This window comes from Rhipicephalus microplus, chromosome 9, assembly GCF_043290135.1.
Source record: "Rhipicephalus microplus isolate Deutch F79 chromosome 9, USDA_Rmic, whole genome shotgun sequence".
Classification (NCBI taxonomy): Eukaryota; Metazoa; Arthropoda; class Arachnida; order Ixodida; family Ixodidae; genus Rhipicephalus; species Rhipicephalus microplus.
Window position 1 is genome coordinate 41,803,048 of NC_134708.1, and position 15,804 is coordinate 41,818,851.

The window sequence follows — 15,804 nt, forward strand, 5'->3', positions numbered from 1 at the left end:
TTCACCGCATACAACTACAACACTGCTATGTCAAAAGTGAATTGCTTATATGTTAAGCAGTAGTGAAACGCTGCATCATAAATAGACTACTGTGTTAACAGCATTTAGCTTGCTGTGCTATGAGCATCTAAGATTTGGTCAGTGATTCACAAGACTGGCGTATAGCAGCAAAGCACTTGGATGTAGACCACCTAGTGGCAAGACAGCTATTTGGGCTAGTTGGTAACGGTGCATCTTGAATGAAAAAAAAGGGGACGCAGTACAAAGTGGAGGTGAAAGAAGCGAACGGTGATACAGGTGCTCTCACGCAACTGGAAGTTTATTGAAGAGGCAACACATACATAGCTTACACATCAATCAGCCGCAAGAGTGCACCTGTGTCGTCGTTCTCTTCTCTTGTCCCTGTTTTGTACTGATCACCCCCCCCTTCTAGCATTTACGAATATCTAGTGTCATTTAAGTACAATCACTAATTAACCAGTTCACAACCAGTTTTTTTCTTGTGACTGTCACATTTGGGCTGGGACTTGCTATAAGGTAAGATTCTTGATCAGCACATCAATACACGGCAAATAATTTCAGAAGCAAACGTCCACACGTAAATTTGACATGTCTTTTGTCCAATTGCATCTCAACTAAACCTTCGCTATGCTAATGTACATTTTTTCCTGCGCCAAGGCTGCAGACGTGAAAGAAGGCTTGGTGGCCCCACAAAGGAATGAGCAGGTTCACAAACATAAAAAAAAGAGACATATATTACAGTTTATTTCAGCATTTATGTATATTACAGCCCTCAAAACAGAAATGAGGGCGCCGGAATGCTTCACAACAATAGAAATTCAATAACTACTCATTTGTCTGAGCACCACGCGGACTAGGACGATGACCTAAACTGGTCAAATATGTAGTCGGGAACATAATTGAGCACCACCTGCACAAAAAATGAAACACAAAACAGTTTTAGAAACATGTAGGGGCACAGGAATACTATTAAAAAATCGAACTGGATAGTCACTATATTGCCACGCACGCTCATTTCTTTCTTTCTTTGTTACTGCCCCATTACACGTGTAACTGCTGCCTTGTGCAAAACACGGCCAAATGACAGAGAACCGTCCGATGAGATTATGCCTGCAACATGAACATTAGTTTTTTCTGGAACTTGCGTGACCACTAGCGACAACGCTGGAATTTACGATTGCACATGTATGCAAGCTGATGCGCTTCACCGCTTGACAGGTTATCGACGGTCGATACTCTCTTTACCGATATCAATCAACAGCGCGTATTGCTTAGACTGATATTTCATTTTCAGGACACAGGTTCACCCAAATAAAAAGTTTAGTCTTGAAAAAAACTGACTGCTGCCTTTGTCAGTCTTCATGGCCCTGAGACAATATGTAAATACAACAAACTTTCTGAACGCTCATGAAATATTTCAAAATGCCAAGCGCACTGAAATAAATGAGAAAATGGTGCAACATAACGATGAATTTCATCCTTGCTTGCATAGAACGTCGAAGCTTACATTGCGAAGCAGGCTACGTCTCTAGGGGAGCCACACTTAGCTAGCATATTACATACCAATTATTCACACTTTGAGAAAAACTCTGTCGATGTGAAGAATCGACTTATTTGCTCCTGACGCTTCAACTGCATCTTTCATGCAAATATTCCGTACCAGGAAGTGAATCTCATTTCATACTAATATGGTTGTTAACCCTTTGCGGTCTGTTGACGGGTAGCGCCTGACAAGGCAGCACGGCCTTAGCAGTCTGCTGTGGGGCACACCCCAACCAGGATCTTCGTGGATTAAATTTCGCGGTTTTCCCACTGCAAATTGCACGCATTTTTTAAATACATGAAGCGCTTTCTCTTGAAGAGTAAGCAAGCTTTGTTCGTGTGCTTTATGTTTGCTCATTTAGCGAAAGCAAGGATGATTTCAGTGAGGAAGAGAATTACATGCCTCCACCAGACAGTGATGACAGTGATTCGACAGAAGTGAGTGACCAAGATGACGACTCTAGTAGAACTCGCTGTTGGGCTAGTGCATGTCTCGATTAAAGTGCCCATGGTGTCTATATTTGTTTTTTTCTGCGTGTGGTTGTTCTTTTGGTGCGGCGTTGAATATTTAATAAAGATGACGCCGATGGCAGTGATGACAACGCCTCTTATTCTGCAAAACCTGAAGTAGAAACCCTGGCCTGCCCCAAGGAGAATGCTTTGAGCGGTATGACACTCTGCCCAAATGTTGCTAAAAAGTATATATCCTGCGAGTTTTTCTTCCACAGTATGTGTTTTTCTTCGTGGCCTCCAGAAACTGGTAAAATAGCTTCGGACCGGTAGTGCCGGAAAGTTCGTAAAAATTTTGAACTGCGAAAGGTTAATTCTAATACGACTCATATTTGCTGGGACTCGCTCCTCAATGCTCCTGTCGCCTCACAACCCTTCGATACATGCATCCTACGCTCATATGTTTAAAATGAGTGCTATTGAGTATGAGAGTGAGTGTACTATTGTGTGAGCTTGTCGACCTGCAGCTATTGCGTTGCCATATTCAGTGCCACAGCACTGTAGTGGCTGCACGGTAATTTTAGATGGAGAAAACTGCACTTTAGAGCGAGGGGGAGGAGTTGCGAATGAGGGAAAGGCAGAAAGGCTTATCGGAACTGAAACTTGTGGTCCAGTACTCTACAACAAGGGAAAAGGATGCAGGCAAGGAGAGAAATAAAAGGGGAGACAAAAATCAAGCGAGCAAGGGAAAAAAAAAAAGAGGCCAGCGCATAATGCAAAGCAAAAGCTAGAAAAGCCACCTTTCTAGAGCCCTTTTTAAACACTCCTGGAGCAACAACTACAAGCACACAAGCACGGAACCAACTAAGTCATAAATGATCAAATTTTTTGTGTAGTGGGAAAGCATCTATAATGCCATTATTCGTCATTTTTCAAAAAAGCGTGGTTTCCGTTACAAACTTACACACTTGTAAATTATATGCACTTTTTTGATGCTGTGGCTGATGACGATGAAGAATTATGCCTGAGGTTTCTGTAATGGCTCAAAGCATTCAACGACCCACTCTCTATTCAATTCACATTGTGTGATGTCTTGTTGATACTGCTACTTTTCCAAAATGCTTTATTACACATGTTGATAGATTGATATGTGTGGTTTAACGTCCCGAAACCACCATATGATTGCGAGAGACGCTGTAGTGGAGGGCTCCAGAAATTTCGACCACCTGGTGTTATAAATTAACGTGCACTCAAATCTTAGCACACGGGCCCACAACATTCCCACCTCCATCGAAAATGCAGCCGCCGCAGCTGGGATTCGATCCTGCGACCTGCGGGTCAGTAGCCGAGTACCTTAGCCACTAGACCACCGCGGCGGGGCTTATTACACATGTCAACTCAGTTTCCTACCCAATAAGAAGCCTGCACAGGGTCAGTTTGCATTAGAGTTTCAAGCACCGGCGTAGCTTCGTGGTAAAGTACTGGGCTGCCACGCAGAGGACCTTGGTTCGATTCCCATTCAGTCCCCAGTGTTCTTATTTTAGTTAGCTTTTTTTTCCTTATTTTGTGCGATAATGCTTACGGACATTGGTGGCGGACAGCTGTGGAGCCAGAATCGACTCTTGTTGTGATCCCATAACGTCTTTCGCTGTAAAACATTGTTAGACGAGCCATAGCAGGCACAGCCATCTCAGGCAACCCACCTTGCGGGACACATTGCAATGACGAACAAGAATCTCCAGGTAGGCCAGGATATTTGTTGTCTCTATGGAGGCATCAGAGAACTTGGCGACGCTGCACGAAAAGGCAACAAATCTCACAAGAGCTCAACTTCTTCGTCGTTTCCGCAATAATTTGAAGTACAATGTCAAGTGGACAATACACACTGCGAACAAACAAGTTCTCTGTAACGTTCCTTCAGAAGACGCTAAATTTTAATTTAATGTCAAGCCATCATGACTGGCTGGCTTAACCCCTTCACTGTTAATAATGAACACAGCTTGTCTTTGGCGCATTGTCCTCAAACCATTCTTGTTCTTGTTTTATTGTTGCTGATTAGCGAGTCACCAGCCCTTTTTTACCTCAAGTATTTATCGATAAACTTTATTAACCTAATCTAACTTCTTGGGTGCCTAAATTTCTTTTTTCAGCAGTAATAACTTGCCTTGTAGAAGAGAAATACTCAGCTACCAACTTAACAAAAATGACTGCTTTAAATAGATAACTTTTTAAAATATCAGAATAGCCAAGGAGTTAAGCCCATTTGCAACTGCATCTTGCGTAACCTCCAGAACTTTACATACTTTGTGTGGATTACATTCTGTGTTCTTTTATTTGACAATTACGCTATTAAAACACTCTTAAGGAAAAGAAAAAGGGAAAAGAAAAACACTGAAGAGGTAGCTGATCTCAAAGACAAGCCACCTGGGCTATGTTGACATACCTTACGGAGCCCTCCTCGAGCAGGGAGCGAACATACTGTCCGAGGTAGGCCAGGAACTGGGTGACATTGTCCTGGTGAAACTGCTTCAGGAAGGTGAATGACCCCAGGACGAAAGGAAGGCCATCTATGGAGTCCACGCCCCTCTTGCTCAGCAGGCCACCTTGCAAGAGAGCCACCGAGTTCGTGAACAGAGTTTGTGATCAGATTAGTTTTGTATACGAATATGTTTTTTCTTTTTCTGGCAAGTTAGTTTTGCAGAAGCTGCAAGATGGGGAAGGCTTGCTTGTGTCAGCAAATAATTTTCACTTCACAGTTTGTAGCATAGAAGTAAGCAGAATTTCTGCACAAATTTCTGAGAAAGCGAGCTTGCCAGATAAAAAAAAAATAACTAATCTCGATTAAAGGTTTCTGGCTATTTTTGGATGTAGGGTCACAGCCTGGGAAAGGCACTGGTCCCATGTTTAAATCTCGAACCAAGAAAACTTTTCTTAACTGGGAAGCTTCGTTTCTGAGATATTCATGTAGATTTTCATTTAGCAGCAAGCTACAAACAAGTGGATCACAATTTCTTACCATTCACACACATTACTGACTGCCGTCTTAGTTATTTGTTCAGTTGCAGTACTGAAAAACTAGTTTCGCAAGCTTTTCAGATGCATCTACTTGTTACCCAAAAATAAAATTTTGCTCAAGAATAAAATTTTGCCACAAATGCTTGAACTGAAACTAGGCTTTTCATGATGTCCAAAACCTTGTTGCTGTCTTTAAAAAACGTAAGCCAGGTTAGGAAAAGCACAAATAAGTGTAAACCTGCCTACCTTGTGAGCTGACGTATGTGAACTTCGCCAAGTGTGTCACGGTGAACAACATCATGAACAATGGCAAATTTCCGATAGGCCTAGTTGTGACGTAAATCTGAGGAAAGCCACAAAAAGGAAGAGTTTTCATAAACAACAGTCTCGATTAACTTCAGTTATATGACAAAACACGAAAGAAATATTGTGAATCATAGGCAGCCTAGTCACGACTACAATTAAATCGCCGCTGTAACCAACATGCTTGATTTATTAATACAGTCGACTTACAGTTACAGTCGAATAATGCAGACGAAGTTTGAATTATCAGAAGTTTTCAGATAATTTTCAGAGTGTGGGTTTTTCGAGTCCGGGTGAGGTGACACCACACATTATAATTACGCATTAATTGTATCATCCTTAAAAATTTTTAAAGTGTTTTTAAGCTCTAATTGCATGCAGTGAACAGAAAGCAGAGGTGTAAAGTCTACAAGCATATTGGCCATTTACTGGTGATCAGACCTTTTAAAGAAATCGTGAATTACCAACTGCTTCTTGGCTGTAGATATGTGCCCTCAGCACAAAGCAGTTTACACCAGTTGAAAAGCATCACGGTTTACCATGCGTGTGCTTTGTTTCAAACACTTGTTTACTAGCAAAGCCTTTTTTCTTGAAGACCAGGGATGCTTATTTTTCATTTTTGGACTGTTACGATTATATAAGCACATAAGTTTTTAAATATTAGTGGGAAAGCAGCAGCTATAATAATAATAATAATAATAATAATAATAATAATAATAATAATAATAATAACGATGATGATGATGAGACGTATTGTACTAGCACACATTGAAATGCATGCAGAAAGCAGCTTTGTTTTTGCCAGTAAAGTACTTTCATTAAACAGAACCTGAAGTGATCAGGAAAATACATTCCATTTAATAGGAGTTCCGTTTACTGAGAAATGAACAGGGGTGCACCATATGAGTACAAAACCAATCACATAAGAGGCAGCTGTTCCATTTAAGCAGATTTCTGTTTAATGAGAGTCTACTGTAATTCATATTTATAACAGCTGCCATGAAACGGTAGCTTTGCATGGCTTGGCATGTATACAGATACTGAAAGAGCCAATAGAACCCGTAACAGACACCACTGTAAGGCAACAAACTTTACGTGGTCACAGTCCGGTCACCACAGTAACGAGAAGGGCGCTATGCTCACCTTGGAGATTGGCTGGTATAGGCCACACCAGTCGAGGTACGTGGCCAGTTCCATGAGCAGGGGGTTGTCCTCCTTGGGATATGGTTTGCTTGGGTCCCTGTGGTGAGCCTTGATCTCTGCTAGCACAGCGCTGAGATGAATGCAACAAGAGAATGAATCAAGGGAAGTAACTACATTACTGGCATGGTGCAGTGTAACTGTAAAAGTAAAGACTTCTTAGTTACGCTCAAACCTCCTCATAACAAAGTTGCATTTTACAGAAAATTAAGTTTGTTATATCTGAAAATCCGTTATAAAGGTAGATTCCTAACACTACATTTATTGCAAAAATATTTTTAGTGAACTTCATCATAACCAATATTTCTTTATATTCAAGTTCGTTATATCGATGTTTGAGTGTAGTACTTCATGTTCATTTAGATTGAGGTTTTTAGGTCTAACACTTGTTTCGCATTTCAACAATGAGATGCTAAATGTCCCATAATACAAGACAAAGCAAAACACATCATCTTCAGTAAAAAAAGGAAACTGAAACTAACTCATTTGTAGTTTGCAGAGCAGAAACTAAATCTTTTGATTCAAACTTGGCCGTTGTGTAGAGTTCATGCGCAATAGCTTTGCGCAATATTTGCATCTGGCCGATCTGAAAAAGAAGAAAGCACATTGACTCGAGGGCTCAAAAAAAAAAAAAAAAAGCACCTAAGAGGGTTGAAATATTTGTAGTTAATAATAAAAAATTACAGAGGCACTTAAGTCTCACTAAGTGCACTGAAAGCAAAAAGTACACCATACCAGCCCATGTGAAGTGCCCTGAAGCCCTTGCCACACGACGTTACATTCTTGCATGGTCATGTGACTAAGATGTAGTAACTCGGTCATGCGAGCTTGCAACTTAGCCATATCATGTGATCATATGACTGTATGACATAATGCAATTACTAGGTCATGCCCTTAAACTGAGTCAACCAAATTCTCAAAATGCGTGCCAATACCCATGTCACATCATCACTTGCTCAAACACGTTTTCTTGCCATTGAATGTTAATGCTGACAGATGCCACATTTCGCTCTTCATGACACGTATAATGTTTTTGCATTAACAGGAGAATGTACTGTACTCAAGCATTGCAACGTGACAACTTACCAGTCGTTATATTAAGAGTCTGATGTCACAATTAAATTCGTGAGTACTGTACAACTGCTCTAGTATCTAGTCAATTTGTCTAGCGTAGTTCACCAAGCATCGATTCAAAGTCAGCAAAAGGGGAAAGGACTGACCTTGAGCATGCTTTCGAGGAAGACTGACCACGTCTTGGAGACCTTGGTCAGGGCCGCACTGTACGTCCTACCCACGTTTTCTGCAACAAAGATAATACATGAGCAATGTGTGAGCGACATCAAAAAGAATGAGCCTTTCAAAAATGCCTGTTATTTACACCATTTATATGACATTTGCACCGCCTTCTTCATGCCAGCCTCAGCTGTACTACATCGGAAATACTGGTTTCTTGTATTGCATCACTAAGATGCTTTCCCTTTTGAAATTTGGCCCCACTGAATTGTGGTTGTAATGGCAGTGCACTGAACCCATACCCTTGACCCTTGAGCAACACTCATCTGCTAAGCTTAGCTGCTAACCTACCATGATAGACAACCAGGGCGCCCTCTTCTGCCTATGTAAATAATCACATGGGTCAAATAGGCGATACCGACTGAAAGAGCACCGACACAAAGTCTTGGTGTTGTACTATAAACCGTGATATAACTTACGACAGTACACTTGACCGAGTTTGCAAGCCAAGGCAATCCCAGTGTTATAAAAGATTCTGTAGTGAAGGACATTCAACATTCCAAAAAGCACGAGCCTTTTTCTTTAAACAGAGCCAACACTTGAGCATAGATGCCTCGCACTCCGCAGCTAAAAGCCATAAAAACTGCACCAGCGTGGCAAGTGCCGTTCTGATAAAGCGGCAACACTTACGGACTATGCCGTCAACAGGCTGCAAGTTCTTGCTCATGTTGGCGAGCAGTTCCTGCCATGATTTGTCCTTGACCATGCCTTTTTCCAGGGACCGCAGCACGCCCTGCAGTTCTTTGACTATTATGAAGGACAGTAGCCGGTCCAGTCCCGTCAGTCCAGGCGTGCCTACGCTTTTCTGTTTTGGGCAAGCAAAAAAAAAAATCTTATTACACAGCGGAATTCCGATCATTTGAAATTTCTTTTACATCGAATCTACAAATACATCAAACTACATGGCCAATCTTCACCAAGTTAGATATATTTGAATATAAAAAGATCTCCGGGCAATTCTGAGAAATTGACCTCCTGAGATCTTCTGAGAGTCTCGGAATCACTCAATGGTTACTTTGGACGAAACGTTTTGTGGCTACAAACTGCTTTTCAGAAAAATGAAATCTGATTGTGTTGCTTCTTGAGTCATCGTGCCTCATAAACTTCCCCTCACAGCAACCGAGACTAGTGAGCTCATGGGGAATGGGAACGGTACACACCACACACTCTATACTACTATTACTACTGTAACTACTACTACTATATTATTATTAATAACAAGAGTGAAACGGAGTTTAATATCCATGAATGATAACAATAGCATATGAGCAGCAACGGGACATTTTGAGTGTCAACACAAGCAGTGTTTCAATCTGTTTTTATATCCATTATGACCCCTCACCTAATTGGCCATTTGACAATCCTTGTGCATTCTCAGTTTATATAGTTGCTTTGTCATATTTTGATCAGACATCTTCAATCTCAGTTGTGCATACACATTTCAACTTATGTCTCAGGGCCTTCGGTTTCATTGAGTTATGTCAAAAGCATAATTTTGTGCCCTAGGGTAGCATCAGAATTTATCTAGCACATATTTCCAGCTCAGGCCTTGCCCGAAACCTAACTAGTTTGCAACCCATTGAAAAATAGCAAAAATAGTTTATATAAAATGAAAGAATTGCCATAAAAATAACTACATAACAGAAAATGTTAGCACGTCCCATGTGCCACGTGCCAATCACACAATTACCAACGCACAAATTTCTTTTGCCAATCAAACATGAGAGCAAACAAGTGCATGCAAACAAGTGCATGCAAACAAGCGCATGCAAAATACAAGTGCACAATGAACAAAGGCCGCAGAAGACATCTCTCTTACCCGAAGCAGGGCGAAGAGGCTAAGGTTGATCACTTCCACGTGGGACTTTGTGTCAAACCAAGCATTCGACTGGTCCACGTAGACCGTAGTCCTAGTGGTTGAAAGACCACCCTAATGTAGAACCTTCGCAAATGCTCGCGTCATCGAAAACAACACAAGGCCTACATTGCACTGAAGAAAACTCTTAAGTCCAGAATCAACATTTATGACTGTGATACGTGCATCACACGGGCACTTCTGAAAGGCCATTTGATTGATGGCCCTCAAAACGAAACTCTATTGACTCGATGGAGTTGTCGCGTTGCTACACGACAGTTTGGAACGGCCATCAAGTAGTTCAGGCGCTTCTCACAAAAACTGTGCGGTATTGCAGATCCTCATTTTCGTATTGCTGCCACCTAAAGTTAAATACATAATGTATGTATACTTAAAAACTGAAATATGCACGCTGATGTTATGAATGCACATTTAATGTTTAAGTTGTTAAGCAGCAAGACTGTGGCAAGCGATACACAGATAGCACACTAATGATAAGCACGTGGCTGTAGTCGAGAGTATGTGCAGTTCGCACATTTCATGAGGTAAAAATACTGTAATAAAGAATTCACAACACTCCCTTTAACTGCTTTTAAAGCATATTGGTTATTCATTTTTTTTAAATCGTGTGTATGAGCACACTGTGAACAAGAGGACGCATTCAAGCTATTTCCACATCCAACGCTCAATCAGCATCAAAGTTTGTTTTAATAAAGTTGTGGGGTGCTCCCTTGACTCAATTTGGTTCGATGGCCTTCCAAACTCCCATGCGACACGAGTATAAGACGAGCTGCAGCTTCTTGCTACGCTAGCAGAAGGTTTTGTTAGTTTGTTTGTTTGTAGTTCCACTGTGCTGATGACAATCACTGCTTGGTTACAGTGCAGTAGCAAGCAATCATAATTGGCTGGCTTATTTGCACTTAAGTCGTACATAAGCCATACTTAAGTCACACACACTGTACTCAAGTCATACTTGAGTCATATGCAAGTAATTCTCAACACTTTCATGGTCAATGAGGTACATGTATGTTGCGGCACGTGTTCAAGCCATATGTGAGTTGCGTGTAAGTCATATGTATGTGATACGTAAGTAATAAGTAAACCACAGGTAAGCCATATGTAAGCCACTCATAAAAAATCATATGCAAGACAGTCATACGTAAGTAACATATAAGTTACACATAAGTAGTACATAACTTCTACATAAGCTAAACATAAGACATGTGTAATTAAACTAACTACAGTTAGGCTAGCAATTAAGCTAAGACTCGCTTGCTGGATTTCGTGCCGACCGGTTGTGCACCCGCGATCTCCGATGACAGCGCAGCTCTGGCCGACTGGCTCGCCCTACGCCATCTCCTGACGCCGACAAGAGCTCTCGCCGAGTGGTGCCCTGTCCTCGGACTCCTGCAACCGTGTCCATCTTTTCTAACTTCTCCTTACTTCCATGTGTGGCTGTCCCTACACCTCGCTCTCTCCTTCCACTCCCTCTACCTCTATACCTCTTAATCATATCGTTTTAATCCCTCCTTACCCCCACCCCTCGTGAGTTACTGTTGAGGTGTTTCCCCCCCCCCCCCCCCACTGAGAGCCAGTTATGGGGCTCACTTTTCTCTTAGTTCCATTTCAAATCACTTCCCCCCCAATTAAGCTAGCAGTTAGACAGTTAATTTAGTTACATTTAGTTAGGTATACTGGCATTATAATATTTCATTAAGAAAATTTTTATTTATTCCAGAAATGTCAAATATAAGGTGCAACAGAAGCACCTATCACGGGTGACTCTTAAAGTATCTTTCCGAATCGAAAACAACACAAACGTGAATATTGGGTGAAATACTCACTTTGGGTCAGTAACGCGCAGCACCTCGCGTGCTAGCCTGCCAATGAAGTTGACCGACGCTTGGTCCAACGGAGGGAATGTTGGAATTGGTATGGCGCGTGACTGGTACACGCTCTGCCAGTCTTGAACCTGCATTAACACCATCATTAACTGCTTAACACTTGTGAAGAGAAGCAACATATTATAATACGAAAGAGACAAACAGAAAGGTTGTGTCATGAAACCATCAAATAACTGTCTGCCCCACAAGTCCGCCAAGTTCTGGTGGTCTAATCTGAACTGTAAGCAGTGCTGTAGATACACCTACTACTATATGTATAGCCAGCGATAAATTTTATTACAGTAAAATGCCACAAACAGTTAACAATCCTTTCTGCCATCAGATAATTATTATAACTTATAAGTATATCTATGGTACCTAAAAAAAGATGAAAAAGCCCCCCCAAATTTTACATTTCTATTATTAGATTTGATAACTTGTTATATTGAAGTTAACTTGGATTTGCATTACCGAGCATATCCATGGTACCTAAACAAAGGCCATGAAAAAAGCCCCCACAATTTTACATTTCCATTGATAGATTTGAAACATGTTACACTGAAGTAAACTTAAATTTGCATTACTGAGGCAGCAATTCTAAGGGCACTCTAAAAGTGCTTCTGGCGCTAGTGTAACTTATTGGTTATGGGTGGCAAAAGGGAATGCAGATGAACAGTCCTCGGTGCACCATGCTCAGTGTTTCCCTATGTCCCACATCACATGCGACGCAGCAGAATTGGTTCGTGAACGCAACGGAGAAAACATGCCACGAAACACTGGCAGCAGCATACCCGATTGTAACACCAGAGGAGTAGAGAAAACAAACACATCCGCGTGCCTCTCATTTCGACAACAGGGCAGGCCGAATAGCTGTCTCCCAAGCATGACATGACCATACATAACTGTAGTAACATGCCACACTGTCTTATCAATTACCAGACAAAGTGTTTGTCTCCTCCAGTAATTAGAAAGTGAAGCACTTGTTCGAGTTGTACACCTAAGCAGGACAACTGGTACAAGCGCTTCACTTTCAGATTCATCTAGCCCTGGCTTATGCTTAATTTCAAGGGAAAAGACAAGTACTATAAAGAATATTGAATGCAGTAGAAAAATACGCTTTTGTGCAAGCCTGAAGACCTTTCTTCTTTTTTTATCTCTCTCTCTCTTTTTTTTTTCCGAGAATGAAATCAACTCAAAGGAACCTCTTTGACATGGCACATGCCTTTTGTCGAAGAAAAGCGTTGCACTCCTGCTCGACGTTGTAGCTGACGATGCGAGACACCTCTTCCTGCCAAACGCGTAGTCCGTAGATGCTCACATAGTCCTGGATGTACTCGAATGACCGGTAGTAGCCATCCATCACTTTGCCCAAGGCAGTCAGCTTAGGCACAATCTCACTGGGCTGCGGAAATGGTAAGTGACTGGATAAGTGGACTGCTATTTGGTGACTAATGTAGTGCCCAGGACGGCAGTGCAGGCTAGTGGATATCGTACAACAGGACACCAATTGCTGTTCTGAAAGCATGCTTCTGGTCAACAACAACAACAAGTTGCTACAACCAATGTGGAGAAAACAACAGTCATAACTAATGTGACAATGAGAGGTGACCACACGGTAGTCAAACTGCTACGCAGCTAATGTGCACCAAGTCAAAATAAAATGAAGCTACCATTAACCTTGATCTTAAGCTTGCCAGACAAAACTGCACTAACCATTCATGCAATTATAGATAAAAACCATGCAGTCTTGATCAAACATAGCCAATGCAGAGTCATAAGTGGCGGTAAATGCCATAATGCACATGCACAAACGCCAAAAATTCTTAACTATTGTTTCTGTACAGTTTCGGTTGATCGCTAAGAATGACGACTGGTTCGTGTAATATGCTTCTACTCTTTACTGGTTGGTGTTTTATGCTTTGTATTAATACTTACGTGAAATCGCAGTACCTTCCCTTTCACGTGAAAATGGACTCCTTTTGTTACACTATCCTCACATACCAAATGACAGTATGCTACGATTCTACAGTGAGTGGCGGCTGCTATGATGGTCCTTAACTTTGAAACTTCTGCTGTATCACTAACTAGGATTGCGCTTTTTCAACCATTGGTGCGACTAGGTGCTACTACAGGGCGTGTGTGCATGCACGCACACACACACACCTTGGCCCTGGGGTTGAAGACGAGTCCGTTGTGCAGAGCACGCATGACCTGGCTGACCAGCTCTCTGCGGATGCCGTCTTCAAGAAGCTGCTTGGGGTCGATCTGGACGATGCCCACTAGTGTCTTCTTCATCATCAGGATGCCCTCGGTGAAAACCGAGATGGAGTGTGTCAACTTGGCCACCTGGCCGAGAAAGACGAGAGAAAGGGCAGGTGTTGAAAACGGATATAGAAACTGCTCGTTCGTCCCAACCAGTTGCTATTGATAATTTCTGTGTTCACAGTTACCATTTATGGCTACTGCAATCAAGGCGGTAATTGGGGCTTGTTGCATGGAATTTCCTCTGCTCTGTCACTCTTGTTTTGCTTTAGTTGGTTGTGATACTTTCACTTTGTCACAGGTAGAGCTTGAATATTTAGATGCATATCTTGCTCATGCAATGTGGTGGCACACAAAGCGCGCGAAAAAAGAGCCCCTCGTAATGCGATGTTGTGAGTGCGTGCCTGTCCAATGGGTTATTGTATGTTTCCTTGCAGTAAAGTCATCTGAAGTTTTGTGTCCATCCTACCTATGTGTCCTCCCTTGCGTCTCCGCCAAATTTTTTTTTCCACTACTGAAATTGATGTCAGTATCACAGTTGAACCCCTTTGTAAGACACATGAATCGGGCAGCAATTCTTGTCTTTTATATGACATGTTGCTTATAAGCAGGGTACCAAGTATGCACTATCTTATAAACCCGCATTTTACTGTAGGCACTCTGGTGTCTCTTATACTCATTTGTCGCTTAAATAAGTGTCTTTTATAAATGGGTTCGACTGTACTACCAATACACAACCCCAGAAGCTGTGCATCAAATCCACGACCTTGTGCTGAGCAGCAGTATGGCTACTGAACCACACTGACAGGTGAGTAGCGGGACTCAACTTCAAGAGGCTGCCTACATTGAAACTTTGAACTCAAGACGATCGTGCTGTTTGATACTCCTGCATGTGCAGATACCGGACTTTTGACTGCCCAACCGAGGCAAGTGTTGCCTTGACCCATTCATATTGTCACGAACAAAACAAGACCTGCAGCCAGGGGTTCACTTGAACCAGAGCAACGAAGATGTTCTCTTCTTCTTCGCGCCCAAAAACGCGTATGAGCCACAGTGGCTCGTTCATCAATGGTGGCATTACCCCTTCTCCCAAGAAGCATCGTCTCGATGCTGTACATGAAGGCAAAACAAAGAAAAGAAAATTAGATGAAAATTAGCATGCGAGCAAAATGAATGGCGTAAGGCGGAATAACGTAGTTGGTTGTGGGGACAAAAGTTAGAGAAATAAGAAAAATAGGAAAAATGTAAGGAAAAGACGAAACAAAAAGAAAGACGCGAAGTTACTAATAAAGTCAGTCACTCCCTGGCGATTCACAGCGCGAAAAGTATGGTTTGAGACGTGAAACGTGAATGACTTCAGTTTGCGGGGTGAAACGGGAACGTCTCGAATTGCCTTGTGGGAGAACCTCGTAAGTGACGTCGCTGAGACGTCGCGCAACGTTGTAAGGGCCGAAGTAGCGGCGAAGAAGCTTTTCGGAACGTCCACGCTGTCGGATAGGGGTCCACACCCAGACTTCATCACCTGGCTTAAAAATAACTTCACGGTGGCGAAGATTGTAGCGGCGCGCGTCTGCGGTTTGGTGACGTTGAATGCGGTGACGAGCAAGTTGACGGGCCTCTTCTGCGCACTGCGCGAATTTGGCGGCATCCGTGTGGTATATTCCTAAGTTGTCGGGCAGGAGCATGGCGTCGAGCATCGTCGTGACGTCACGACCGTGGACTAAGCGAAAAGGCGTGAAACCGGTACTTTCTTGAACAGCAGTGTTATACGCAAAAGTTACGTAGGGAAGTATGGTGTCCCAGTTCTTGTGATCGATGTCCACATACATTGACAGCATGTCTGCAATTGTCTTATTGAGTCGTTCAGTCAGCCCATTTGTTTGCGGGTGGTAAGCCGTTGTTTTACGATGTTCCGTGCCACTTAATCGCAAGACTTCCTGCAGCATCTCTGCGGTGAAAGCTGTCCCACGATCAGTTATG

General features: G+C 42.3%; 1 protein-coding gene across 1 annotated transcript in view; it reads right to left on the minus strand.

Annotated features, from left to right (window-relative positions):
- Positions 1 to 737: 737 nt before the first annotated feature.
- The window catches only part of Strump (WASH complex subunit strump), a 43,172-nt gene continuing 28,105 nt past the window's right edge, over positions 738 to 15,804 (minus strand). The window contains exons 16-27 of the mRNA XM_075873495.1: positions 13,726 to 13,908; positions 12,785 to 12,964; positions 11,524 to 11,651; positions 9,644 to 9,734; positions 8,455 to 8,629; positions 7,752 to 7,831; positions 7,014 to 7,117; positions 6,475 to 6,604; positions 5,275 to 5,371; positions 4,457 to 4,616; positions 3,717 to 3,807; positions 738 to 931 (exon numbers count right to left, since the gene is read on the minus strand). Of these exons, the coding sequence (XP_075729610.1) occupies positions 875 to 931; positions 3,717 to 3,807; positions 4,457 to 4,616; positions 5,275 to 5,371; positions 6,475 to 6,604; positions 7,014 to 7,117; positions 7,752 to 7,831; positions 8,455 to 8,629; positions 9,644 to 9,734; positions 11,524 to 11,651; positions 12,785 to 12,964; positions 13,726 to 13,908 (1,476 nt within the window). The 3' untranslated portion in view covers positions 738 to 874. The remainder of the gene's footprint in view (positions 932 to 3,716; positions 3,808 to 4,456; positions 4,617 to 5,274; positions 5,372 to 6,474; positions 6,605 to 7,013; positions 7,118 to 7,751; positions 7,832 to 8,454; positions 8,630 to 9,643; positions 9,735 to 11,523; positions 11,652 to 12,784; positions 12,965 to 13,725; positions 13,909 to 15,804) is intronic.